General features: G+C 39.0%; 2 protein-coding genes across 2 annotated transcripts in view; both read left to right on the top strand.

Moving 5' to 3' along the window:
• Positions 1-24951, top strand: part of LPCAT2 (lysophosphatidylcholine acyltransferase 2) — a 31834-nt gene extending 6883 nt beyond the window's left edge. Inside the window, exons 3-14 of the mRNA XM_061469030.1 lie at positions 248-465; positions 1814-1926; positions 4903-4963; positions 5916-5974; positions 7212-7246; positions 9239-9293; positions 12515-12597; positions 13125-13250; positions 14031-14184; positions 21036-21134; positions 22892-23033; positions 23308-24951. Coding sequence (XP_061325014.1) covers positions 248-465; positions 1814-1926; positions 4903-4963; positions 5916-5974; positions 7212-7246; positions 9239-9293; positions 12515-12597; positions 13125-13250; positions 14031-14184; positions 21036-21134; positions 22892-23033; positions 23308-23552 — 1390 coding nt within the window. The 3' untranslated portion in view covers positions 23553-24951. The remainder of the gene's footprint in view (positions 1-247; positions 466-1813; positions 1927-4902; positions 4964-5915; positions 5975-7211; positions 7247-9238; positions 9294-12514; positions 12598-13124; positions 13251-14030; positions 14185-21035; positions 21135-22891; positions 23034-23307) is intronic.
• On the top strand, positions 14202-18435 carry CAPNS2 (calpain small subunit 2). The gene has a single exon (XM_061469031.1). It carries the CDS (start codon positions 15724-15726, stop codon positions 16468-16470), a length of 747 nt encoding a protein of 248 aa, XP_061325015.1. The 5' UTR covers positions 14202-15723; the 3' UTR covers positions 16471-18435.
• Positions 24952-25543: the final 592 nt, after the last annotated feature.

The raw sequence follows: 25543 nt of genomic DNA, 5'->3' as shown, positions 1-25543 counted from the left end.
CAAGGTGCTGTATATTGCCTTAACTTTAAAAATATAACCTGGTTTCAGCATGAAAATATGATGTTCCCTCCCCTATGTCTACTTTCTTCCCTATCAGCCTTACACTCTTCTGGGCTCTAGTATTGGTATCCTGTGCCTGGCCTCAGTGCTTGTGAGAACTAGGAAATCTTTTATGGGCCTTTCTTTTAAAGTAAGAAAGAAATACTAACTGTAAGCTGGATGATGTTTTTGTGTTTCTATTTACAAGGAGGATGATCCAGATAACCCTCTCATGCCTGACTCGTACCTTGTTCTTCGTAATGGGTTTTCAAGTTAAAGTAAAAGGGAAAATAGCAACTCCACAGGAAGCCCCAATCTTTGTTGCAGCTCCTCATTCAAGCTTTTTTGATGCCATTATTTCTGCCCTAACTGGAATGCCATCGGTAGTGTCTAGAACAGAGAACCTGTCAACTCCAGTATTTGGCAGTAAGTATTTGTGAAAAAATAAAATGTTAGAAGTCAGCAATTTGACATGAGGCCAAAATTCTCTCTGAAAGTGATTTATAGTTAGACTTTCTTAAATGCTTAAATTCCAAAGATATTGACAGGTTGGCAGATTATTTCCAGTGAAATTCCTGTGACAAGTTACCTTTCTGAATTGGTCAGAATGTCTAGAAGTATGCTGCTTCTTTTCAGATGTGAAATACAGTATCTTCAAGTTTGAAATACAAATCTTCAATATGAAATACAAACTTCAAGTTTGCTTTATGCTGAAAGCATGTTTCATAACTGCTCAGGCTAGAAGCCTTCTCTTAAAATTCTCCCAGTAGGTAGCTTGAGAAATCTGTTTGACTGCTGTCTTTCAGCAGTGTGTCCCACAAATGTAGAGCATGGTTAGTGAAGGTTATTTCAAAAGCAGACCTAAACTGCAGCAATCTGGAAAATACCATATCTGTAAGTTTAAGCTTGCAGGCATTGTTATGGATTTTTTTTTTTTATTTTTTTTTTAATGGGAGTCAAACCAGGAAAGAATGAAAGAGAAGTTACTCAAAAAGGAAACACAGAGAATGGAACAGATCAGATGAGTCATGCTTCTAATATTTTCTCCTCCTTTTGGCACAGCAAAAGAATCCGTTTGCTTTATTACTAGAATCAGCTGTAGACTTTCTGCTGGCTATACAGTAGAGCAAAACTAAAATCAGTAGACAACATAGAGAAATGTCCTTGTAGGAAATAAACTAACTGGTAACATATCTTCTCTTAAAAGTAGAGTGCTGGGACATAAAAGACAATCCTTCCCGAACAAGGATTTCTTATCACATTTTAATCAGTCCACACATTCTGATGTAGGCTTCTGTATGAGGGCATTTTTTCTCTGTAATTTACACAGAAGTAGTGCATGTTTTGTAACTAAAAAGAGACATCTTACTTTTTCAGCATAGGCTCAAACCTCTTGTTGGTTGAAGTCTGGATGAGTTAGGTCTGAGTGTGGCCCACGGGCAGATCAGGTCTCTTCCTCAGAATTATGTGGAAATGCTTAGTGAAAAATAACTGCAATATTAGTAGAATGTATTTGCCTGAATTTGGCGTGTTTATACCTACTGTACACCTCCTCAGCTGGGAGTATAGGTATGTCTTCTCTTTTGTGTCTTTACTTCTCGTTTTGCAGAACAAGGACAATAATAACATTCTTCTCACCTATTTAATCTGAAAGCTGTTGTGCAGTTTGTCTCCTAATATGAGAATAACAGGTTTTTGGTACAAGAAAGCTCTGAGCCCATGTATTTTCTAAGCACTAGTATAAGATAAATAAAAATGTTTCTCTCCTTCACAGCAATTTTAAGTTCCCTTCAGCCTATATCAGTTTCGCGTCAAGACCCTGATTCACGGAAGAATACAGTCACTGAGATCACCAAGCGGGCATTATCAGGAGGCCAGTGGCCACAGGTATACTACTACATCATGTATTCACATTCCATATTCACTGTGCATCGTGACATCATGAGTGCCCAGCTGAATAGGATCCTCTTTGATGTCTGAAGATGAAGTCAGCTCTCAGATATATGACAGGTTTAGGAAAGGAGAACAAGACTGGTTCCCAGAAAGTTTTGTTGTCACAAATGGGTCAGCTAAAATCCAGCCAGTACCAATTGCTGTTTTGAATGCAGATGCTCTTGACTTTCTCTTTTCCCTATTTATGTCTTAACATTCTGTCTTTAGTGTAGCAGATGACTTGCATTAGTATATGTGAGTGAGTATTCTCATGCATGAGCTAGCTATGATGCTATCATAGCTATGATTCTCATGCATGAGAAGCTGTTTTGCAAAGCTGTGCTTACAACAGTTGGGAGATGAGTAGTTGCTCTCCAGGGTCCATCACAAGCAGTACTTAACCTTGAAACATTAATTTCTCATGTGGAGAATAGGTGAGGTGAAGCTCAGTTTGTTCTTTAAGTTAATAATGTAGTAGTTACTGATTCTGCACAGTGTTTCCTATGGTCATTCCTCAGCAGCAAAGTGCTGTTGTCTTCTAGCTCTTGGATGGCCTTCCATCCCAAAGAGCTGATGGAGCAGGGGTTGCTCAGGAGGTGGAAAAGTGTTGAGGCAGCATCTCTGCTGATTTTACAGGGGGCATGGGGCTGGGATGGAAATCTGCATCCTTTGCAAGAAGAGAGACCTGGAGCAGTTGTAAACCTGCTGCCATCTCATTTGGCACTGCCTGCCTGCTTTTTCTGCATTCACTCTGGTCTCATGATGCCTTCAGATATTACAAATACAGCACACCATTGCCACACTCTGGGACAGCTAAAGTCAGTGATATAATACCTTTCTGCAAAGATACCCTGTGCAGATTTGTATATAAACCCATGCTTTGTGTTTCAAATTAGTTCTTGACTTTTTTCCTTAAGGGTTAATTTACTTGAAATAAAAACTCAAAAGTTGCTGATGCAGCAGCTAACGTCACAGGAACTCTTTTTTTCATAGTTGGATGCCTCCTAAATGACTCAGAAAAGTTAATTTTTCCTTCACTTTTGTTCCAGTGAGTGGCTCTTGAGGAAAATTAAAGGAAGCAAGTGAAAATATAGACTTCAGTAGTAGTGTCTTTGGCAGCTAGACCTAAATGCACTGCTCTACTTTCTGAATAGTCTCTAGAAACAGAGAGCATTCAAGTAGGGAAAACTAACACTTGCCACCTTTTCTTTTTTTTTTTTTCCAGTGGCATTTTTTAGGCATATAATGCCTCATTTTTACTTAGCAAGCACCTTATAAAAACTTTTTAGTTTGTGTTTAGGCTACTTTAATTTGACTCATAAATGCATTTTTGTAAGCTGCTGTAAGTATTTTTAGAGCCTCTTTTTTTTTTTTCCAATTTGTTGCTCATATGGAGGATTTTCAATATGCACATGACAAAACTAGGAAGGCTTGTGGTTTGGGTTTTTAATACTGTGCTTACAAACTGCACTGATGCTTATGATTTGCTAGGCTGTTATGGATGAAGTGATTCCAGCAAAGCCCTGGTAAACATAATCTCTGCTGAAAACAGCCTGGGAAGGAAAGGGGAATTGGCTGTACACCAATACCGTGCTTGGGATAAAACTAGATATGTGTTATGGCATAAATAGTCTATGAGTCAAGTAATCTGGGGATCTCCAAGACTGAACCAGCAGTACAGCTGGGGATGTCACTGGGTGATTCCTATAGCTGTGCCCTGGTCACACCTTCCTCCTACTGTTTTTTTAATTGAAAAACTTGGCCACAAGATGATATCTGTCATATCCTCTTCAGAGTGCCTGGGCTGCATTCTCTTAGCACAACAGAAAAAGTAGCCCGATTCCTTGTTGCCTCCTCCTAAAACCAAAACGCAACAGGCTGGGTAGAACTTGTGCTTATTAATAACATGAGGTTCTGATTAGTGCTTCTCCCAGCCCTTCCAACCAAAGGGGAGGGAGGGAATGATTACTTACTCTTTTATCAGTCACTAATATGTTTAATGGGGCTTATGGCATAATACCCATTTTTATGTCCATAGCTCCAATGAACGGTTTCTGGTTACAGAATTTGTAGTTGAGGACTAACTGGAGATAGGTATGTGCATGCTTTAGAACACCCTGTGTCTCTTGGATTCAACCTAATGATGCCCTCTGTCTTCTAGCCTTGACCTGTTCATTTAGACTGAAGTAGGAGCACACCTTGAACACTCCAGATCAGTTCTTTTGCTGAGTTTTTTCTGGAGTGCTGCTTATGATCCTGTGTTGATATGAGAAAAACAAAGCTTCCTGGCATTCCATAGGGGGCTGGGATTCAGTGTGTCACATTGCAGCTCAGTGTGCATCTAACATAGTTATCTTTCAGGCACAAATTCAGAAACCTTCTGGGTGTTTAGTGTGTCTGAGTCATTCAAAAGTGATGTTGTGGTGTGTTGGAGCTCTGAATCACAGATGCATGTGGTCTCTGGCTTCTGCTGCTACCCCTCAAGCTGTGATCTCATCACAGCTAACATCACTCATGTTGGTAGCATCTGTGCCTGCCAACACTCATGTCAGCCCAGACTCTTGGTGTTCCTACACCAGCAGTCAAGAAAGAGCTTTCAGCAGAGGAGCAATTCTCATATCATTGCCAGCACTAAAACATTTCAGGTGAAACACTAAAAGTCTTTTGTACCATATTTCTGAACTGATAAAGCCTTTCTGTAGAAATCCTCTCTCACAAAGCAATTTTTTCTAAATCAAGATGGATCAGCTTAATATTACTGTGAGCATCCTTCACTTATTGGTTCATTTCCTTCTGAAACACTGATATTCTTGATGCAAGATGTGATGTCAGAGAGGTTGCATATAAAGTCAGCCTTTATGTAACTGATGCTGAAGTGTAATCTTTTATAAAATGTGTGTATACATGTATTTCTCTCTCTTTAAATCCAAGATACTGATTTTCCCAGAAGGCACCTGCACAAACAGATCTTGCCTGATAACATTTAAACAAGGTAAAAGATTTTGTTACGTCGTTGTTGGAAAATAGTGTGAAATATTAATATGGTAGTTTTAGTAAGACCTATACTTCTGCAGGTGTATCACCCACAACATCACTGTAGTAATATCTTACATTATTAAAAGTTTCAGTGGTGCTAAACTCACTGTTTCATACTATTCAGCTTATTTTTCTTATTTTTGGTATTTTGTAGGTTGAATAATTCCCATGATGTATGTGGTTAGTTGGTTGGGTTTTTTTCTTTGTACAGTTTTCATCTGATTTATTTACCCAGAAACTTGGCTGTGATTACTACCAGCATACATGCTACTTACGGTGTTCTTTTAGCTCAACTTACAGTCACACCATCTTAAGATTCCTGTAAATTTTGCCATGCAAGACTTAGCAACGAAGTTATGAAATCTCTTTGCGTAGTGCTTAGCAAGGGAGGCCAGTAGATAGTTTTTAACACAGAAAGGTATTTGGTAGTATCACTGATCATTAGACTGTTGTGCTGTACATCAGCTAAAGCCATGGTACTCTCCTTTCTTACTGTTGTATAGTGTCTTCAGTAGCAAAGTTGCAAAACCGGTACTACGTTCCCAGATCCGCATCACTTAGGAAGATAATCAGAACAGAGAAGGGTTTAAGAAATGCTCAGAAGCCCTGGGAGCACCTAATCCTTTGAAATGACTGCCAGTGAACAGGGAGATAATACACAGAAAATGAGTTTGAACAGGCAGCTTTCTCCTTGAAAGGGAGACTAACCCTTTTCTGTCTTAACAAAAATGTTACGCTAGTTGTGCAGCTGATTAAAACCAAAGCCCTATGACAGAAAGAACATTTCTCATTCTTCTTGCCTTTTTAAAAATTTCTACTTCCAGATACCATGGCTTACATGAATCACTTAGAACTCCCAACTGCTCTACTAAGCTTAGTCTTCACTAAATTCTAATCTGTGGTTGCAGGTGCCTTTGTTCCACGAGTCCCTGTGCAACCTGTGTTGCTCCGATACCCCAACAGGCTGGTAAGAGGAACATTCTTCTATCATTAACTAATAATACAGAAGTCAAAATCCTGACTTAAACAGTACGTATGATAAATATTTTGCACTGTCATTGAACAATCTGTGTTCTGAGCTTTAGCATTGGAGACCTCCTGAAGCAGCTCTTCACCAAGTGACATCATGGTGTAGCTGCTATTCTGATTGTGGAAAAGTTACTTCTGGTCTTCTTAGCTATAGTTAGAGGGAGCACGGAAAGTATTGCAGCGGAAGTGAGAAACTTCCTGCAAAGCCACAGAACTTGTACTTTGAAGTCTAAATGGCGCACAACTTCCCTACTAGTCATCTTTTTTGTTTTTTTAATCTCAGAATATTCTTACTGCAGAGGGAGTTTCTGAGCAAAAGCAAAGTGGAGCCGTGCAGAACACCCCTCCTGCATGCCCCTCAGGAGGGCAGCTTTGAGAACGGTTCTTTTCATGCAGTTTTCTCTTGTTTTGTGAGTAAATGTTTACCCTTTCTGCCAAGCATAAGGGCTACAGAGGTAGCTTGCCTGGCAGGCATAATGCTCGCACAGGAGTCTAGCAACTTGTTAACTTTTTTTTAATTATCTGGTCAGCCAACAAATCCAGCAAAGACCAAATTTTTCATTCCTAATGGTTTTTAAGATGAAAAACAAGTGATTGCTATTGTTGTTATTTACAAAAATTCCTTTGTAGAGAATCCTTCTATAGATCAATTTCAAAACTGAAGTAAACCCCTAAAGGTACTGCATTTCACTGATAGACCTAAGGACCTGCCATATAAATGTAAAAATTAGATATCATTAGTCATAAACATAGAATAAGTAAAAAAAAAAAAAAAAAAAAAAAAAAAAGAAAAAGAAAAAGCATGATGATTACCTACAGAGAAATGTCACTAAAAACTAAATCAAACACATCTATAAGGGTGCCTTTCTAAAGGGACTGGTGAAGTCCTCTGAAAAAAGTCTTACTAGTCTAATTCTGTAGTTTGGATCAGAATGAATGATTTAAAATATCTTTTATTCCCAGTTGTTGATATTATCAAAATTCTGCCATGCTTATTTCTAAATTTTTAAGTCAAGGAATTCTAATTACCTTTACACCTGTCTTTATTTTCACTGCAGGACTGTACAACTGTCAAACTGTTTTTATTGAACTTGTACCTGTTTTATATTGTAACTTTAGCTCTCTAACTTTCATCTGTTTATGTCACTCATTTATGTATTTTATTTTTTTCCTAGGATACTGTGACCTGGACATGGCAGGGCTATTCACTGTAAGTTTCTTAATCCTACTGAAAATTACATTTAGGATGTTTTCCCCCCATTTCTAAACAGTCTGTCTAAACAGATTCAGCTAAGCCAAGACACGTGTTCTTCTAGATCTGTTTTTATGAGGGGAAATACTTGGGGATAATGCTGTCATGCAGTAGATTTCATATCTGAATGGCTAGAAAAAGGGTTTGCAAATGGGGAAGCATTATATCCAGCTCTCATTTAACTTAATTTTCTCCTATGTTTTGCATGTTACACTAGAGCAAAACAAAGATTTAAAATTCTTTTTTCCTTTTGGGGGGAAACATCATAATCATTAAAATCCATGTATTTTTACCGTTTGCTATGTGATACACAATAAGAAATAGCAATGTTATTTTATCCCCTCTGTTTATTACTCCATCTTATTTGAAGTCATATGAGAGCAAATGGAGAAGACAGGCTAAACAGTGTTCATTTTCCCTGTTTTCCCCAGGTAGGATTCTTCTTTAGATTTTTATTTTTGCCTTATTCAACAAAAGCAATTGTTTTGAGATTCCAGTGAAAAGGCTAAATATATAATATCTGACAATGAAATAGTGAAAAATATTTCCATAACCCAGTTAGGCAATGGATCTGTGTTTATTTCTCAACACAGGTGGCCTTCTACTATGCTAAATTATTTTATTAAAGCATTAAAAAACCTTTACAGCTGCACTGAAAATATGTCTGGAAAATACTTTTCACTTTATAAACATTCATTAAAAGGTGCATTTGCAGAATCCATATACCACATGAAAATGTGGTATATGTAATTTATTTACTATATGACTGATTTACTAAGTGACTAAAATTTTTAAGGCAGCTAATATTGAAATATGTCTGAAGTGGTGGAGTAAATCACAAGTGCCTTTTAAGCTATCATTAGTTACTCCTAGCACCTGCACACTTAGAGAATGGGAATTCTGAAAGCTGACCTAGATGAAAATGTCCACCTTAGTTTCCTATGATTTTTTTGCTATTATTATTACTGCTGTTATAGTTATCAACATACTGAGAGTAATGAACACTGAAAATTAAATAGCATACTGCAGATTTCCTGTATGAGGGATTTATGCTGGAAGATTGAAAAGGGCTTATGAGAGATGATGAAGAAAATTAAATCAGAGGTATTCCTGTGGCAGGGAGGAGGTGGCCCATGCACTAAAAACTGGGAAATGCTTTAAGCCTAGTGGCTGGATGAAGAAGGCTCAAAACCTGTAAGAAGACAAACGGAATGGCTTGACAAAATTGTATCAAGAAAAAGGATGAATGGGGTAGAATCTAGAGAAGAACACCCCCTGCACAAACCTGAAGAGCACAAACTCACGCTCTTTGTAAAGCTTCCTGCATACTGTAGTCAGGATGGGACAGCACCAGTCTCCTTCTCAGAAATCACCTACCCCAGTTTCTGCTTTCACAGTGAAAAGAACACGTCAGAAGTGGAAGTCATTATACTTACCCTCTTTCACAATTTCTTTCTCACCCTACATCTTGGTACTAAAATGTGTGACTTCTTGTAAAAGCACTAAAGGTCCTGAACATACCACTTCATTAACACATGTGTAACCATTACCAGAACTTGCAAAATGGCTAGCAAATACTAACAAATCCTTGCTTCACTGCTGCAAATGGAGGTCCCATTTCCAGATGAGAGAATAAAAGATTAAGTAAAGCTACTTCGGAATCAAAGCTCTTAGAGCTGTAAAATCCAGTATGTATTCACCTCTTTAAAAATAAAGCAACATACATACCTTCATTTGGCTGGCCAAAGAACTGTATAGTATTGTTAATCTGCATGAGAACAGACAAAATATTGCCTGCCCAATGGGCAAGCAGCAAGTATATGCAGAAGCCCTGTAGAAAAATATCAAAAGCAACATTTCAGTGAACTTCGCTGCAGGGTACTGATGTTCAAATACTGTGGTTTTAAAAAAGTAAAATGTATTTTTCTTCCTTTTTCTCTTTGCCTGCAGAAAAGAGCTGTGTGTAATGACGCTGTGTCAGCTCTTCACAAAAGTAGAAGTTGAGGTAAGAGTTAGAAATGGTTTTGTACTAATATTGAGCAACCACGAAATTTGTGTTTTAATATAAATGCATTATTTACATTATTAATACCTGCTAGTGAGCAACAGATGTCTCAGAAAAAAGAACAGAGTCACAATAATATATTTAGATTTCTTGTCCATATCTGTGTATCACTGAATCTGATGAGTTCCTAAAAGAAATCTGTCATAAATGCCTTTATTCTTAAGGCATTGTAAAATCACTGCTAATTATCACCACATGCATTTCACGGATGTTAAAAGTAAGAATTAGAAAACGTTCTGTTAGAGGTAACACCTTATTTTTCCCACCATCTCATTTCCCTGCTTCCTTCAAAATCTCCTTGTCTTTCTCATCATCTTTCTAGACTGAACTCTAAATGGTTTCCCAGCTAACACCTTACTTAAGGACTAGTACTTGTTCTGAGCTTGTATAATGAACTGGTTCCCTTGATCATTAGAATTGGATGCATAGCACAGAGAAAGATGAATGATAAGTGAAACATACACCCTTCATATCAGTGAGTTTACTCTTAACTGCTCCCTGTCAACAAGTTGACATTTGAAACACAGTAGTGAGGAGCCAGATAACCAAGGTGCTACCAGGTTGTGTAAGTGTTGTACTTCACATTCCTGACTAGACCACAAACGATTGTCAGTGTGGACTAACTTGGTTTAGGGATCCAAGGAGTGGGAGGCATTCAGGCAGGTGCTGCTGTTTATTTGCAAAACACAGAATTTAGCAAAGTTGTGCAAAGCTTTGTAAATACAAGCAGTGTTGCTACTATTAACAGCAATATGGTCTTTGTTGTGAAACAATGAAATTCATTTTAAGGAAGCATCTTGTTACTGAACAGTACATGCAGTGGTCACATATTTTTAGCAGGTGTACAAAAGAGCTAATCCTCCTAATTATTTTGTATAGAAGGACATATTTATCAAATTTGTATATGTGGGAAGAAAGAACGTTAAAGTAGCCCTTCCAGTAGAGGTTTATTTTCCCCTACTTCAGAACAGAACTCAGACTTGCCTGTTAAAAAGCAAATTTCATGTTCCAAAAGATGAAACTGAAATATGAAAAATATGCAGCTTTCACAGCAGCAACCCCAAAGTGGAACTAATTTCTTAGCATCAATGCAGGCATTCTTCCATTTGTAAAAAAAGAAGGGGCGGTTTTGCCTGGGAAAGAAAGGAATCAAACTACTTCTTTTAGGAGTGTCCATTTCTGTTGCTGTCCATAATGTGAGCAAGTAGCCTCTCCACTCCCATCAGTCTTGCGCTGCCCCTACCTGCAGTGCATGATCAGTGAGGTACACCCCTAGTCCATGTGTGTGCATGTCTAGCCATATTCTAACAAACTGAGGGTACTGAAGGTTAAACAGTGAACCTGACAGTGAGTTTTAGGGCTGCAAAAGATACAGCCTTTGGCAAATTCTGTAAGAAGAGAGACTAGCTGAAAACCTGATCAGAGAAGTAATTTTGCTACTGGAAGAGCCATGTAAAACTTTCCTTGCAAGAATGCATTTTGCCAGGGGAAGTATACTACTCGTCTTCACCAGACAAGCAGCTGGTGGGGTGTGGGATCATCTGTTCCACCTCAGGAGGCCAAGAAACCAAATTCTTCATCCCCAGCAGTGGTTTCTGGGGAACTGGTTTTCTGAATAATTGTAGGTGGTTTTTTTGAAGGGTATAGTGATGTTGTTTAACCTGTCAGAAATTTAGGTTGCTGTCTGAGCAGGACCTCAGCCTCAGAATGTAATGAGCTCTTTCAAGACCATGACCCATGTTTGCATAGATAAAGTTCTCAAAGTTGTAACTTCATCTCACCCAGTGATGACACAGTTTTCTGTGTCTGTACAGTGCGCCCTCTCAATTTAAGAGTTATGTGGCTTCTGAGGGAAGTTGTAATAAGCAGGGAGCAGGGACATACGTCAGACCTTGAACAGATCTGGCAACTCCTTATAGGAGGAATGAAATCTCAGACCTCCATGTGAATAGCTGGATCCCTGATGGCCTTACAGGGGGGACAGCTTTTAGCTATAAACAGAAATTTGGCTATTTGACAGATAACCGATTCCATAAACTTTTACTGTATATAATCATAAAGAGGCATCATTCCTTAAAAACAAACATTAAAAAAGTGTTGAGGATGGACTGCACTTACATGGGACAGTTACCACTGTATTAGTGTGTCACCAGCAATTGCAATATAACTGAAGAAACATATTAATACATAATGAGCAGCTGTGTCTTCCAGTGAACCATGAGTAGCGCCTTATACTTAGCCTCGAATTGCTGTGCTGAAGGCAAGATTGCAGGGTGGGGAGTAGCAGAGCTCAGATGTATAATAACCGTAACTGTGAGAAGACGTGGTAAACAGAACTGTAAGCACACGCTGTGGACTGAAGTAGAAAGAACTTCCTCCACCTACACTGCTTTGCAAAAAAACAGAAGCTGTTTCATGCCATGTAAGATAATAACAATCTATAGTACATTTGTAGTCTAAGACTACTTAAATGTCTACATGTTAACAATTAATAAATACTCAACAGTAATCTCGTTGCCATTTAGATATCTATGTGTTTTGTAGGTTTGGGAGAAGAAAGGGTTGTTTTGCTGGGGGTTTTGACTCTTTCCTTAGAGTTCCAGAACTTCACAGTGCTATATCCACTTTGGGGTCAGAACTAAGACTTCTTAACATTTTAGCATGGAGGAAAAACTTGAAGGAAACTTAGCAGTCACATGCTGACAGGTACAGTTAACATGTACGAGGTGGGAATGCAGTTGTGTATTTAAAAACATTTAAAATCTTACATGCGCTGTTCCAGTATACATCATCACTTATAAGGGACCTTTGAAAAGGAGTGTACAGTATTTCAATCCCACATTCTTACTATTGTAGCATTTAATTTTATAACTAAGAATGCATTTATTATATCTTCCTTCTTTGGGGGGTTGATTTTTCATATTAAAGCAGCTTCTACCAGCCTTTAAGAGGTAGTCTTGGACTAAATCTCACTTGCGTGGCATGGGCAGAAGAGCCAGAGTGGTTTCTAGGGCAGTTGAGACCTCTAGTGTCCAGTTCCTTCATTGCATGGCTATTTTTTTTCTCCTGTTTTTCCCCTATTCCAAAGGCTAGCAAGAAATTGTTAATGTTGCTAATAAATTGGTGAGTATTTAATTCATTGTATAACTCATCCCTTTCAGTTTCTGCCTGTTCATGTTCCTACTGAGGAAGAAAAGAATGATCCCATCCTTTTTGCCAACAGAGTCCGACAAACCATGGCAACGTATGTAATCAGTCCTGAATGAAATCTGTGAGAATTTTTATTTTATATCCAGCAATTCCACATATATCCTAGCCATAAAGTACAAATCTGTTCAAGCCCCAGGTACCATTTATGGGAATTACTCTAGATTTCCACAGAGAAGTCAAAATTCCTATACTAAAACACTGGTTATTTTTACATGGGGCATAAAGAAAGTTATCTCACATTGAAACATATCCAATTCCTGGAAAGGTGGAATAAACTTCTCCCTTATTTGCTCGGCAAGAGTAAATGGGTGGTTTCTTCTCCAAGGTTACTGGGGTGCATTTACAAAACTGTAAATCATGACACTGCCATAATTAGTTCATAGTATGGTTTAACAAAATGGTATATATTCCTTTATCCTACTTGCAATGGTGCAAGAATGAACTATCATTTGTTTTGTATGTTAGCATTAAAGCCAAACTGAGACAGAGAAGGGAAGCAGTCAACTAAAGGTCATTTTAATATAAGAAATTAATCTTCCTTTTCTTTTAATTCTGTTTCAGTGCTTTGAATGTGCCAGTCACTGATCACACTTTTGAAGATTGTCGACTGATGATTTCAGCAGGACAGCTGACTTTACCCATGGAAGCTGGGCTGGTGGAGTTCACCAAAATCAGCAAGAAGCTCCAGTAAGGGAAGTGTAGCTGTTGGTAGCATAATTACTGCAGTGCTGAGGGTGTAGATGGCCACCTACAAAAGAATTCATTACCTGATACCTGACTTGGCCACATGTAATATAGTGTATTTATGTATACAGTTTGCATACATAAACTATATGGAAGTCAGAGATGAGAAAAATCCCAGTAAGAACTAATCCCAAGTAATTTTTGTGGGCAGTGTCACAAGAGGAAAAATGCACTTCTCTAATCTTTTATGGATTTATCTCGCCAAAAGGCGAGGAAGGTAGAGCAGTACCTATTTTAGGCACTTGATAATTATCTTGGTGCCCAGTTTAAATAGCTTTAGTGGAGATGCACAGGCAGTGTGTGGTAGGAAGTAAAAAAACTTCTTCCCAGACTGAGATATCAGCTAGGAGTTAAGATTCTTAATTGTATTGTGCAGCTGTGTTTTGCTAGTAGTGTCAACTTCTTTTGTCTGGACAGAGTGGAATTTGAGGACCAAGCTGCTTAATCATACACTAACACCATCAAACAAACTGGCATGGCTGTGGTCAAATATGATGTGTGCAGTGAATCTCTACCCAAGCATAGAACTGCCAGCTTTTAATATTAGTAACTGGGGGAAGCAGTCCTTAATTGCTGATTTCATGTTAAATGTCAGCTTGGAAGCACACAGGATGCTCTGTTTGGCTATTTTTCATGATTGAACACTGTAATAACTCCTACTGAAATCCCATCTGTCCAAGATCTGCTGTATAGAAATATCTCCTCTCCCTCATGTTTGCATAGCTTACAATGGAATCGTGTCAGAGAGCAGTTGGATACCTTTGCTGCTATTGCAAGTGCTTCCAAAGGGGGAAGAATTGGAATTGAGGAGTTTGCAAAGTACTTGAAGCTACCTATTTCAGATGTCCTCAGAGAGTTGTTTCTACTTTTCGACAGGGTGAGTAGTTGGTTAACTTGCATGTTGACAATGTTTTGCTAAAAATCACGTTCCAGAAGGATGTTTAATTCGTTGTGTCCAACTTAGTAAATGCTTCTTGGTTAGCAATTCCTGTAGGCAAGATAGGTGACTCTGCACTTTCTATCTTAAGTTTCGATGGAGAAAGGATTATCAGTTTGTAGCTTGCAAGATGACAGCCATCTCTTGGACCAGGTTGCCACACCATGCCACCATGGTAATCTTCATGCTGGTAATGGCTGAGTATTTCCTTTTGCCTCCCCCAGATTTTGAACTTATGTACACTCTGACAGCCTAATTAACTGATGTAGTTGTAAGTAGAAAATTTATGGCAGACGAAACTGACTAGAGTGTGTGTTCTTGCATATGTGTTTGTGAAGGGTGCTGTTAGACATTGTAAGGTCTCCTCTTGCCAATCTCCAGCCATAAAGGAGGCTACATGTTAATTTGATCATTTAGGCTTTCCCCCATAGTGGTGATTTCTCATTTTATACTTCTCCCTGAAGATGAGACAAATTGTTCTGTGGGTGTGCCACTCTGACTAAACCAGAAGCATCAGTGACTAGAGCACAGCACAGAATTCATCTTGCTTCTAGGCACCCATTATGTACTACAGTGCAAGCAGCATGTTGTGCTACAGGTGCTGATGAACTAGAGTTCATTTCTTATTGTAGGAGATCTCAGCTCAGTGTCACTCCTTGTGATCAAGTTAGCTTTAGCAGCACACCTGTCCCTGGTAGGTCTTTCCTGTGTAAATGCCAATAAGAACTGGTTTGGGAGTTTTCCAGATAGAAAGGTTCTAGAAGCTCTAAAATAGAGGGAGCCAAATGCATTTCCTTCATTGCTGAATGCATTTGAAGTTCTAGAAGAGCTAGGTATTCATCCTTTTTTTATTCTTGCCTTCACATCTTGGACCATTGGCTCCTGTGAACATATAGTCCAAGTCCTGAAGCACGGTACATAAAATAGAGACATGATGTGTCAACCAAAATAATTAAGGGCAAGCAAGACTCCTTTGACTTTCCCTATGTGGCACAACAGTGACAGTAACTAGAATTGGCAATGTAATGCTCAATTCATTAAAAAATTGAAGGTGTAAAAGACAGCAAGAACTGACAAGACTAGTAGCTTTTGCTGCATTCATTTTTAAGATCAGCTTTACTGACAAACAGTCACATTAACGTGACACGGCTCTTTTCAAATTGCTTCATTTATGAACACAGGTATTTTGAGGCTTCTGCTCTGTGATTTTAAGCCTCGTTGGGCTTTTTTCCACAACGATTCTTCAAATCATATAAAGTTAATTATGCACAGAAGAAAAGAAACAGAGGCGTGTCAACAACTGACAGAAACTACAGAGACCTTAGAGAACTTTGGCACAGCTGTTGACATGCACAGACACGGTGAAGTTTAAGCATGCAGATAAACTGTGGTTTGCCTACGCCTACATCTCAGACACAATACAGCTTCGGAGCATTACAGAAACACTGGGTCTCTCAGTAACTCCAAGAAGTCTTCACGATGTTCCTTGCTAAAGCTTTGCTGAGCGGAGGAAGTGGTAGTGGTCATGGAGGGAGCCTTGCACATGGCCTTGGAGGTCTCCTGACAGGAGGTGGTCATGGAAGGAATCTTGGAGGACTTGTTGGAGGTCTTGTCAATCTTGTAAGAGAAGCAGCAGCTCAGTATAATCCGGAGCCACCTCCACCTCCACACAATCATTTTACGAATGTGGAAGCTTACGAGAATGAGGAGATCAGACAGTTTCGTCTCGTCTTTGTCCAGCTTGCTGGAGATGATATGGAAGTGTGTGCCACAGAGCTAAGGGACATCCTGAACAAAGTCGTTTCCAGACATCAAGACTTGAAAACAGATGGCTTCAGCTTGGACACATGCCGTAGCATGGTAGCTGTCATGGACAATGATACAAATGGCAAACTGGGCTTTGAAGAGTTTAAGTATCTGTGGAACAACATCAAGAAATGGCAGTGTGTTTACAAGCAGTATCATACTGATCAATCAGGCACTGTTGGCAGAGCTCAGCTGCCAGGTGCCTTGAAGGCTGCAGGGTTCCACCTGAATGAGCAGCTTTGCCAAGTGATCATACGCAGGTATGCTGACGAGCACGGCAGCATGGACTTTAACAACTTCATTAGCTGCTTGGTACGACTGGACAGCATGTTCCGGACCTTCAAGTCCCTGGACCGAGATGGAGAAGGACAGATTAAAGTGACCATTGAAGACTGGCTAGAGCTGACCATGTATTCGTGAAGGTGTACTAGAGAGGAAAAGCTTTGTCTGGAAGATACATACAGAAGACTACAATCCTCTACTATAGAACTGTAGTCTTTTCCTTGTTCTAAGGCAGATGTAGCTTGTGGCAGATAGCTCAAAGTGTTGTGGTTCCTCTTCTGCATGCATTAATCTGCTTTTCTGAAGGGTTTGGGTTAGTTATCAGTTGAACAGCTGCATGTCTCAGAAAACTATCTCTAGATTCTGAAGTGTGGGAATATGTGGAAGGATCAAAGCTTAGTTATTCATTTAAAGTGGCTTGTATGTGAGTATAACTATTACCTAAAAGCTTGGAAGTTTGGTGTTGATGTTACTGTTCCAACTCTTCAGCATTTGCTAAGCCAGAATAAAGCTCTGTTTGCCTAAAGGCAATCACCAGTAAAGAGAGTTGCTCAGTTATTTCCAACAAGGGGAAAAACATGAGAATTGCAATAACTATGATGAATTTGCATAATCATATTTAATTTCCTTCCTGCTTCTGCTTTTTGATGCTTGTCTGCTGCAGCAAAACCTGAGTGGTATTGTCAGTTCTACCTTCAGGCCAAGACAGATCTGAAGACTTACAGAAGGCTCCTTCTATAACCTTTTTCTCCTTTCCACAGTTCTATTAACTAGTCTTTTCTCTTTTTCCTTTAAGCCTTATTATAGTTATAAGAACAACTTAAAATACTACATTTATATTTAGAGGAGTTTGCTGTAATAATGCAGTCACATAGCAGGGAGCCAGCCAAAATCAGCCTCTGGCTGAGTTAGATTTTATCAGGGTGCAGCATCCCACTCAAGCTAGTTATGTAGTTCTGTCAACTTTTGAGTAAAAGAAAACAGAATAACTTGAACTGTCAGAGGTTCATTTCTTTGCAGTAAGGATTACATGGTTGATGAAGACAGCCTTTTAACAAGGCAGTTTCTCAGCAGGGCTTTGCTGCTTTACAGGAAAATGGTTTAGGGTATGTGCTAGCTGACTGGAATGTGCAAGGATGACTTTAGTAGCTCCACGGGCAGTCTGCAGTTGTCAGAATCCACACACCCCTGCCCCTCCCTAGGGAAACATCAGTGACTAATCGAGAAATCCCACACAATACCTGCAGGGCATCTGAATGCTAACAAATGTGTTGTGGTTTGGGTTTGTTTCTAAATTTCTGTAGCTTTGATTTCTACATTCTGCAGTTACACTTGGCAAATACTATTTTCCAAACTGATGAGATCTCCTCCCTGCTATACATGCAGAAGCCTTTTGCTTGCAACTTAAGAAAAAGTAACTTACGACTTTTGCTCAGACTTTTTTCCTCCTGCATTTTGTTTAATACCAAGCTGGGTGACAGAAAGAGTAAAAATACTCGTATTGGCCCAAATTTAGCACTTTAATGGAAGTAGTATGACCCTTATTAGTTCTTGAGATGAAAGAGGTCAGTCCCTTCCTAATGACATTCACCCTTCTCCCAGTTATTCAGTGGAAAAAATACAGTCGTCCACAGTGGTATTTGGGCTCTGAGTAAGAGAAAAGTGAGCACAAGGGAAAGTGCGGTACCTCCATGTGAGCACCAGCCTACCAGGTTTGTTTCAGAGGTGCTCTTTCTGACCAGTTAGAACTTGCAACAGGCAGTGGAAATTTTGGAGTTACAGCAATAGGCTATTGCATGATGAGCCTGGGTATGAGTACGAGAGGCGCATCTGCAGTCCCTCCCCAGATGGTCCAGTTGTAGGTTCTCTGTACTAGCTGTGTAAGTTACTCAGGGTTTACTTAGCTAAACAGCATGCAGACTTGCACACTTGATTTTTCCTGTTGCCTTACATAGTGAGAAAAAAGATCTGTGGCAGTAGTACTTTAAACTTTATTTGTCTTGCATTTGTCTTGCAACCCTTTTGCAACTCCAAATAAGACTGCTTATGACAATGTAAACTTTCTTGTTTCCCAAAATGTAAGATTTACTGTATTGTGTAAAACAACAAAACCCTAGTTGCCATAGCATGCCATATTGAAAATAGTAGCAGAAAACTAGTTTCTGTAAAGAAAACAGGGCTTGTTGAGGTTACACTCTTTCAGTTATTTTATGAAACATAAATACAAGTATCTAAATATTGTTGTTCTGCTTTGCTATTTAGAGAATTGGAGCTCTGCTCATGCGTTGCTTCCTTAAAATATTTAACTATTTTCACAGGCTGCAAACACAGCTAGATACCTGTAAAAAGACTACTGCAAGTCCTTGTTTGCAGTGATGCTACGCAAACACTGAAGGTTTTCCTGCATTTTCAGTTTAACTCCTATCTCTTTTTCCAGACAACAACCCTATCATTTCTCGTTAGCCAACATGCCAGAGCATTTGGAAGTTGGCTAGTGATTCTAGGGCTTAGTAGAGCTAGTCACAACATGATCTTGCAAGTATAGTAGCTTGATTTCCTACTCAAATGGCTGGAGTTCTGCATATCAGTTTGCACTCAGTTTTGATTACTCAGTTTTAGCACATTAATTAAAGTAATATGACCCTTATTAGCTCTTGTCATTTTTCCTTGTGCAGCCTCAGCTGTGTTAACTTACTTCAGCAGCCGTTTTTAATGGGACTATTTTAGTTAAAGCTTACTTCCCAGTTCTTTTCCTGTGATACATATTCTTAACTTTAAAAATAAATAAAAAAAAATCGTAATTGCATCAAACAATCCTTTGCTAAGAATACAGTCTACAAAACTGTCCAAAACTAATACTGCATGGAACAGTCATTATCTACACTCCTGTCTCAGTTGCTTTAAGAGTTTAGGTTTATAATGATAGTTTTTAAAGTTTGATCTATTATCTACATTATGAGAACTGTGAAGTAGCCAGAATATTTAAAGTCAAGCTCTGCAGCACAATGAGAGCACAACATTTGTAAATAACACAGCATTTATGAGAGAACATTGTCCTTTTTTGGTGATTAAAAACTATCAAAAGTTACATCTTTTAGACATACATAGAAATAACTTAGAGACTATTCATATCTTTGCTAAAAAGTTTCCCTAAAATGTACAGGTTTTTGAAGTAGAAGATTCTCAAAGGTTGTGTGTCTTCAAAGGAGGTGCAACAGTTGTCTGTGCAGAAGAGTCCTGAGTTGGATTAGAAGGCTACATAAAAGTGTATTTTAGCAGTTTTGTATCCTGCCAGACATATAGCTTGATAAAAGTTAGTACTGAGCATATTATTACACATATTTTGTTAATCAAGAACTACCTTAAAACCTGAATTCAGTAACAGAAATCCCATTTCATGTGAACTCAAGGTTATCAAAGTGCTCCACAGAGCAGCGTTTCTCCACAGGCAAGCTCCATATTCCACTATTCAACAGCAGAAAACCGGGAACAAAAAGGTTAAGATTGGTACGCTCAATTGGGCATAAGAAGTTGGTAGAAGAGCCAGGAATAGAATCTAGATCTGGCTGTTCACTACAGATTTACTCAGGAGACCACCCTTCTCTCACGTGGATGAAAAGGTTTTGTGCTGTTCTCAGACTTAGAGAGTCTACTTTGTAAATCTTGTTTTCTTGAAATGTACAGCACATTATCCACAAAGGGAGTTCTGCTTCACGCTTTTGTTTGCTTTTAAAATGGTTTTGATGCATACCCCTTTTTGTGAATGTTCCAAACTATGAGCTACTAGTCATCTCTGCTGTGCTTTCATTAACTACTCTGTGTCCCATCACCTAACACTTAGAGATGTCTCTTCCCCGGGCACACGATGTTTCCCAAAACACAAGGTGTTTTCCCAAAGAAACGCGGTGTGGTCAGAGGAACACAACTGACTTAAGCATATATTTCAACAAGCCTCTGCCATTTTCCCTATCCACAAGTATAACACAGTTTACATAGGAAAACTGGTCACAGATCCCATATCAAGGCAAATTTCAGATGTTTTGTTGATGTAACTTTGTAGTGAAATGTTTGTTCACATCTAAACTGAACTTACCAGAGAGACTGTTACAGTGAATTTGTTGCATTTATGGCTCAAAAGGAAGGATAGTGTATTCACTTCAAGATAGCATGTAGGGCAACACATTTGTTTCAAAGAAAGGCTTAAGATAGTCCATGTAGAGGTACTGCATCATCAGGCTGTACTTCCACTAGCATATATTTTATTACTGAAGGTTCTTAGGAAGAATTAAGGCAACAGCCTCACTGTTGACATGTTCTAGGATGTTGCATTGGCCTGTGAGCAATGCAGAGCTACAACAGTTGTTAGTTACCCTAGACCCATGTATTCCAGTTCTTACTGGAGGCTTCTTGGAGATCATATACTAGAGAAAAAATGTGTAAGTTGTTTTAGATCTCTTTTGTTTGAGTGTTTACAAGAGAAATGGAGACCAAATTTCTAGCTATTGAAAATACTGTAACATTGCTAGTTCAGCCTTTGTATTACATACATTTAGCAATCTGTTAGTATTTTTTTCTGGGAAGAGCCAATACCTCTAGTGCTGTAAACTGTTTTAACGGAAGTTGTATAGCTGATTTATACAACAGCTGTTAAAGTGATCTGCAGTATTAACTGTAGCTACTGCCATGTGTGTGTTTGCATACAGAATGGAGATGGCACCATTGACTTCAGAGAATATGTAATTGGTTTGTCCATTCTGTGTAACCCAGCCAACACAGAAGAGACTATTCGGATGGCATTTAAGGTAAGTTCAATTTAGTGTAAATCTACAAACCTGACAAATCAAGACTGACTGTAGGTCTGTTAGCTTTCAAATCACAAGTTTATAGCTTCAATCTGTTATGCAAATGTGAGTAATACTCTTAAACCAATTGACATTTAGAGTGTGAAGGGGAAGGAGGGAATTGCCAGCATCATGGAAAAGGGTTTCAAAAGCCATGTGAAGGCACTAATGAATATGTAACTTGGCAGGCTAACTCCAAAAATGATTCAGCAGCACTTGCAGTTCTTTCGCCTGAGGTTTTTTCTACTGTGATTTTTCAGTGTCACAAGTAGACAATAGATGGAGCAATATCCTCTTGTCGGTCAAGTGCTCAGTAGAGTCACTGTTAATAAAGAGGAGGGGGCTGGAAAAGCCAAGAAGGGCTATTGAGGACTGGCACATCGAAAAAAATTGGGCTGCATCTAAGATCTACTGGCTTGAACTGTGGTGTGGTGATAGTACAGCAGTTAAGAAGCACTAGCTTGTTACAAATCTCAGGTACAAGCAGGCAATATGTGATCAGGGATGCCCAGGCTGTGAGTCCCCTGAACAGGAAAATGCTCAAGTGACTTTTTTTTTTTTTGGTAGATCTTTGATACAGATTCAGTTGCTTTACCCAGTAATCTGTTCTTATGACCTATATTGAACAATATAGGAGATACAGATCACGTTCATCTTGAGTACTTTTTGGTACTGGTGGGTACTTGGGAAGTACTGGAATTTTTATGGCAATCCATTATATACACTGGCTGCTTTACAGATAAGCACTACAGCTGTTCCAAGTGATTTGTGCTTTTTTAGGGGTGTTTCATCACCACAGAGTCCCATGAAGAAGCAAGCCTAGCACCTATTGTTGCTGTCTCATTATTTTGTTTTCCAGACTATACTCCAGTATCTTACCAGTTGTGCTGATTATAAAATCAGTAATTTGTTTGAATTCCCAGTTTCAGTAGGAAATGACTGGTTCAGCTGGTAAAACCCTGTTTAAGTCTGAACTAGAACTATGAGGTTCCTTTTGCTAGTTGTTTTCTTGGGAAAGTTTGGAAAAGTTTGCCTGTAGCAAGTATTTAAGCATTAGAGCCATCCATCCCTCGTGTTTCTCAAGGGGCTGATTCACGGCAGATGCTTACTGTCACTGTGCTGGGAAGGATGGGGTGATCGATGTACATCTACTGCCTGTGCTTCCAGTCACCAAAATTCCTTGTTAATGACAATAATTCCTTAGTGGGTGACCGATCACATATACTAAAATTTAGGCATTTATGTGAGAACATAAACTATGGCAAGTTTAATCTGATGGTAGATGTGCCAGAACTTAATGAAAACGAAGACTAAAATCTAAGATGTTCCAATATAGGGTGGCTGATTCCAGTAGACCCTTAGCACAGCTCATAGTAGACATAAACCTTTGTTAATGTTTTGTTTTTATCAGTTTTTTATGAGTTTATTACTGAACTGTAATAAACAGTGAGGTTGGTTTGTTGTTGCAGAATGTTGTAATCCCAACTATAGCATGTACATTGCTCTGCTGAGTGTCTGCTAAGTGTCTCTCTTTTCCAGAGAAAATACATAAAATGTTTAACAAGAGAAAGTGGCTGAGACAACCAGTCTCTCTGAATCCTAGGCATTGTTTGCAGATCACCTTTTGAATGCTAGAAACCTAATACGTATTGCTAACATGCATAGAAGGTTCATAGGCAAGCTGATGCTGAAGTATTGCTACATGTTGTGTTTTCCAGCTCTTTGACCAGGATGAGGATGGCACTATAAAGGAAGATGAGTTTGCTTGTATCATTCGGGCAGCTCTGGGGCTGCCGGAGCTTGATGTATCTATGCTCTTTAAAGAAATAGATGCAGATAAAACGGGGAAGCTGTCCTATGGTAAGTTAACATCCTTTTGTAACAAAGAGTACTCTGGTAATCATACTGATAGTGAGAGTTTCTTACCTTTTTTCTGCCTGAAGTTATCTGATGGTTCTCATACTCTGTTTCTGGGGAAAACAGCTGAAGCACAGGCCTAGGTACTGTGTGTGATATGCCTGATATGCTTCAGAGTGAAGTAACTGGAGATCGGCTTCAGTAAAAGGAGCAGGCACTGAAATTTCTTTTGATTCTGTTGCTGCACTATAGTATCTGTGTTTTCTGTATTTTTCAGATGAATTCAAGCACTTTGCACTCAAGCATCCAGAATATGCCAAGTTGTTTACTACATACCTAGAGCTACAGAGATACCAGTTAGATATGTTGGAGGAGTATGACATTGAGTCACCTGCAGTCAAACACAGTCCAGTTAGAAAGAGTACAGTCCCAATATCAGAAGCACCAATTGCAAGAAATAAGGTCTGTCCTGAAGGCAATGAAGAGGATAACTCGACTACCTCTGACAAAAAGGATGACTGAGAAGAGCTGAAGAATTCAGCTGTTGAATTCTACAGGGTTATTTCCCCTAGCTATTCCTAAGCACAGCTGATCTAAAATAGAGAGGGAAGGTAAAGTTTAAGAAACTATATATATGTATTCTTTTTTTTTCACTTTTGTATCAGGAGAAGTTATTCCTGTTTGAGTGTAAGGGAGAAACCACTGTAACTATTCTGTCCTTGATGTCAGGATCACAAATGCTGGGAATGTTGTTCACTGTCTTCCAAGTTCATGCTTCCACAAAAGTAACAGATGTGCTAGCAGGGGTAAGAGGCTCCAGCACTGCAGTGGCCTCTCAGGATGGAAACTGAGGATCCACTTGTGTAAAAACAAGTGGAATCTTTGGTGCTGCTCAATTCCTCTGCGTCCCCATCCCCAACTCGTCTTAAGGAGGGGAAACAATGCCAGAGTGATTTAATTGGCAATATCACTTAGCCCTAGTCAAGGCCCTGAGAGACAGGAAGAAATTACAAGAAGCTCAGCTGAAGCTGATGTTTTCTTTTAGCTGTCCTTAGATTTCCCTTAACTGCTCCTTAGCTATAAAGCCTAAGCTTCTGAACAAGACATGCTAATTCACTGATGTTAACAGAAATAGATTTAGGCTTAAAGGCTAGTTAAAAATGCAAATGGCTGTACTTCTAACAACAAAAAACCTAATGAGAATTCCAAGATAGCAGGTCACAGTCTACAGGAAAATGCAGGCAATGAGACCCAAGAATTAATCCACTATTTAAAAATAAATAGAACATTGTTTGCAGTAACAATTGTTCAGGATCACATTAGGAAGAACATTTCAAACTTCAGCATATTTTTGATTCTACTAATTATCAACAGAGCAATGTGACCTTGCTCTGCAAAACTTAAAAGGCAAATATGCCGTCAAGCCATAGTTCTAGTAGTTAGTCTCTATTCTAAAGCTGTCTCCTGGAAGCCATGTATGTATTACTGTGCATTACTCAATGTGTTCCTAGGGTTTAACTAAAAAACACGCTCTGTTTTGTTAATGATGAGTATGTTCTGCCTCAGTCCCCTATAGTGCACTGGAAGTTGGGCCTTTACCTTTTTCCATCCTTTATCTGAGTGCACTTTATACAGTATTTAAATATATATAGGTATTTATGCAAATACTTCTAATTAAAAACTTAATAGGGGTGGAGTAACAATATATTTTCAAATTAAGTTGAGCAAAGCCTAGAATGTCTAGTACCAAAGATAACCAAGTGTCAGCAGGTTTTCATACGTGAACTGGTAACCTCTGCCTGTAAGTTACTGCTTGCGTTGTCTGGCTGCAAGCTCATTGCCATGTTTAATCTTTCCATATTTATAGTTGTGCCTATCCTGATGTTTCACGTGCTTAAAATAAATCTATATTTTTAAAATACTTCACCTGAACAGCTGTCTTTCTAGTAGAGTGGGAAGGGTATTCTGTCTACCTTAAGGGACTGGGGGGATTTGCAGAAAATCATGATGTCTTACTTTGGTAAACACAGTGCAACCTGAAGTGGGCATTCCTAGCTCTGAGTGTGCTGGCACTTCTCTTTATGGTAAGGCTAGGAAAGTAGGACAGGAGTGATGCTCTTCCAAAAAGTTACTTCTGTTCATTGCCTCAGCAAGAGGGGATATGATACAAAGAAGATTTTCGGGTAAACACAGAAAACACAGATGTTTTTCTGATGGAAAATAAGGTATCTGATGGAAAATAACACCTCATTTACAGGTACAATGAGTGAACTCAACCACAGCTGAGAAGTAACAATCATGTCTTTGTGTAACATAAACATTAGGAAAGGATTTTCTTTAAGAGAAGGAGAAGCAGTAGTTACCCTGATGTGGCTGTACAGTTAGCTGCAATGCATGTTAATTCTGTGGCAAGGACACTTTCACCCAGCACATTAACCAAAGTCCTCAGCTTCTCAACCAACAGTAATCTTTTCAAAGACAACTTTATTCCAACCAGTAAGAAAAAGGTGGGT

This window comes from Pezoporus flaviventris, unplaced genomic scaffold (genome assembly GCF_033815535.1).
Source record: "Pezoporus flaviventris isolate CSIRO_AGI_PZ_B2104156 unplaced genomic scaffold, CSIRO_AGI_Pfla_v1 ptg000054l, whole genome shotgun sequence".
NCBI lineage: Eukaryota > Metazoa > Chordata > Aves > Psittaciformes > Psittacidae > Pezoporus > Pezoporus flaviventris.
Note: the sequence above shows the minus strand (reverse complement) of the source record. Positions and strands in the feature narration are given on the sequence as shown.